The sequence below is a fragment of the Chelonia mydas genome, chromosome 7 (assembly GCF_015237465.2).
Source record: "Chelonia mydas isolate rCheMyd1 chromosome 7, rCheMyd1.pri.v2, whole genome shotgun sequence".
In the NCBI taxonomy this organism is placed as follows: Eukaryota; Metazoa; Chordata; order Testudines; family Cheloniidae; genus Chelonia; species Chelonia mydas.
The window spans coordinates 98,322,064-98,324,563 of record NC_057853.1 but is presented as its reverse complement, the minus strand read 5'-3'; the positions used below and the strand labels follow the sequence as shown (position 1 = coordinate 98,324,563).

Below are 2,500 nucleotides of genomic sequence, written 5' to 3'. Positions count from 1 at the left end.
ACCACTCTAAAGAGACCACTCTAAAGCGGCTGTAGCTTCCCTACTCCTAAGGCGGCCAGCCACCGCCACCAGAGCCTGCCTCTGCTTCCTGTTCCCCTGCTCCTAATGCTGCAGGGGCCTGAACAGTCCGCTCCTGCCTAGCCACGAGAGCACTTTCTTCCAGTCCCACGGCTGCCGTGCACGCTCCCTAGCCTTGCGCGCCTCCAAAACGAAGGTGGGGCTGGGAAAGAGATTCTCCACCAAGTCCCGCTTTGCAAAAAAAAAAAAAAAAAAAAAGCAATAGATCTAATCCTCGCCATGGCTTCCCCTCTGGAAACTATATCACCAGTGGCCATGATATCACCAGTGCCCTCTAACCTCCTCAGCCACTTTGACACTTACTTTATTTCCAGTTGTGTGTTGACAGGGCCATGGTTATTACCATTGTTATTTTAAATGAAAGCCCGCATAGCTAGCACTAGTCACTAAAGAGAAAGATGGCCCAGTTGCAACGGTAACCTATAGCCTTATAGACAGGTATTGTTTTGAAAACACACAAGTAATATATGTCACCGCAGACATAACAAGCAGTCTCTATGGCTGCAAATGTTTGTTGTTGCAGCGTGCCATATCACTTCTGGCGATTGTTACTTCTCCTCTGATGAATCCCCGTATTTATATGTGATTTATTTTTTATTTTGTAGCACAAACAGAAATCCATAAACTGTCGGTTCAGCGCCATTGACTCTTTGATCAGTTACTGGGCTATTTTTTCTCCCGTCAGTGAAGAGAGATTAAAAGCCTTTATTTTCAGCACTGTTTGTACTGCAAAGGTACGAAGCTAAATGAACAATAAAAGTGTACTTAAAATGTAGCCTCTGTACTCTTTTATTCAGCAGCCTCCAAACTTATAGCTGCCTGTATCAGCCTCTTAATTAGACCGCTACAGCGATTTCCGAAAACATTTAGCTGGTCTATACAAAGGAAATAAAACCACATTGTCAACTCAAGAGCGCTCCAGAGTTTAAAAGGGGCTTCTCTGTAACCTATTGAAATAAGTATTGAAGAGTACAACGCCTTCGTCTTTGTCAGAGTGATAGTAGTTTGCCTGTCAGATCTGTTTTTCTCTCAAAGGAAATCACACAATTTGACTACTGGAGACATTTAAATCGAATCCTGTTTTTGTCAAGATAAGTATAAACTTTTTAGGGAGGTGGGGAAGGAAGACTGAAATCTGAGGGGGGGGGGGAATCCTAGATCTGTGTGCCGAATGGAATAGCCCGTTATTCCCGCTGGGGAAGGGAAAAATTAAAGACTCATCTGCTCTTAGTTTTGGGTCTTAAAAGTTAGCAAAACATATATTGGAGAAGCTATTCTCACCTATGTGTGTAACACACACACCAGTTAAATTCTATGTTAAAAATGGCGTGTTTGTCGAGTGGTTTTAATTTACATATCTGGAATCTGATTTTCAGAACACTGTAATTCTGCCTTCCCCGCCCCATCCAATGTCTCTCCGGGAAAAAAAAAGAAAAAGTTGAACATTATCAAAAGCTAACAAATAGCTTTCTGTCTTTAATTGCTATGGCGCAATACTGATAGCATGTCGTTATCATCGGAAAAGTTGACCAAGACAGGTTAAATAATTTAATAAGGAACTGTTTGTAATTATGTTATTTACAAGGTATGACAGAGATTTGAAGAAGAAACAGAAGCTGATCTCAGGGAAATGGACGGGTTTGGGTGACCCCTGGAGCATGGAGTTTGAATTATGGAGATGGGGGGCTGAGAGGTGAATATGGACTAGAGGAGAACAAGATGACTTTTCACCTCAACACATTTAACTTTTAAATCCAAATAAACGTCTCGCGTTACTAGATCATCACATTATAAAATAAACGGACAAATCACATTCAAAGTTTTAAGATGTCGAGAAAGAAGTATTGACTTTGCCCATCGGGGAAAATATGTAAAATACGTTCCAAATGGAAAGAGTGCATTTAAAAATAAACTTGGGGCAACTGTATAGCATTTTCTCTTTTAACTATCCATTGCTAAAATTAATTAGATTAAAATTTGACTCAGAGGGCCAGGCATTTAATGTTACATATATGTACTACCTAGGGTAGTAACAATAAAACTGTTTTACTTTCTAAATATTTTCCAATAATATGGAATTTTAATTAACATGATAAATAAACTAAAAGAAAAATAGATACAGTAGATCAATTTTCAGTACCATGCCCTCTAAACTGAGAGATACAAACTCAGCAACTTAAACTGTTACCGAAGCTTAAACTTTCTCACCTGTTTGGTCATTGAATCTATTAGACGAACGTACAAATCCTGTTCTGTTCTAACTCCTAGGAGGAAAAAACAGAGACAAATTCTTACTAGAATTACAGTAGCGAGCCACCCAAATTACATAATGGACATATGAGGTCAGTCAATTAAGTGCTATGAGCAATATATCAAAACGTATCTGAATTTTTTAAAGGGAAAGAATTTTAATCAAAACTTA

General features: G+C 39.2%; 1 protein-coding gene across 11 annotated transcripts in view; it reads right to left on the bottom strand.

Moving 5' to 3' along the window:
- The window catches only part of EBF3 (EBF transcription factor 3), a 132,000-nt gene that overhangs the window by 127,456 nt on the left and 2,044 nt on the right, over positions 1–2,500 (bottom strand). For all 11 annotated transcript variants that reach the window (XM_027819585.3, XM_027819594.3, XM_043552266.1 and 8 more), the window contains exon 4: positions 2,287–2,342. In XM_027819585.3, the coding sequence (XP_027675386.1) occupies positions 2,287–2,342 (56 nt within the window). The remainder of the gene's footprint in view (positions 1–2,286; positions 2,343–2,500) is intronic.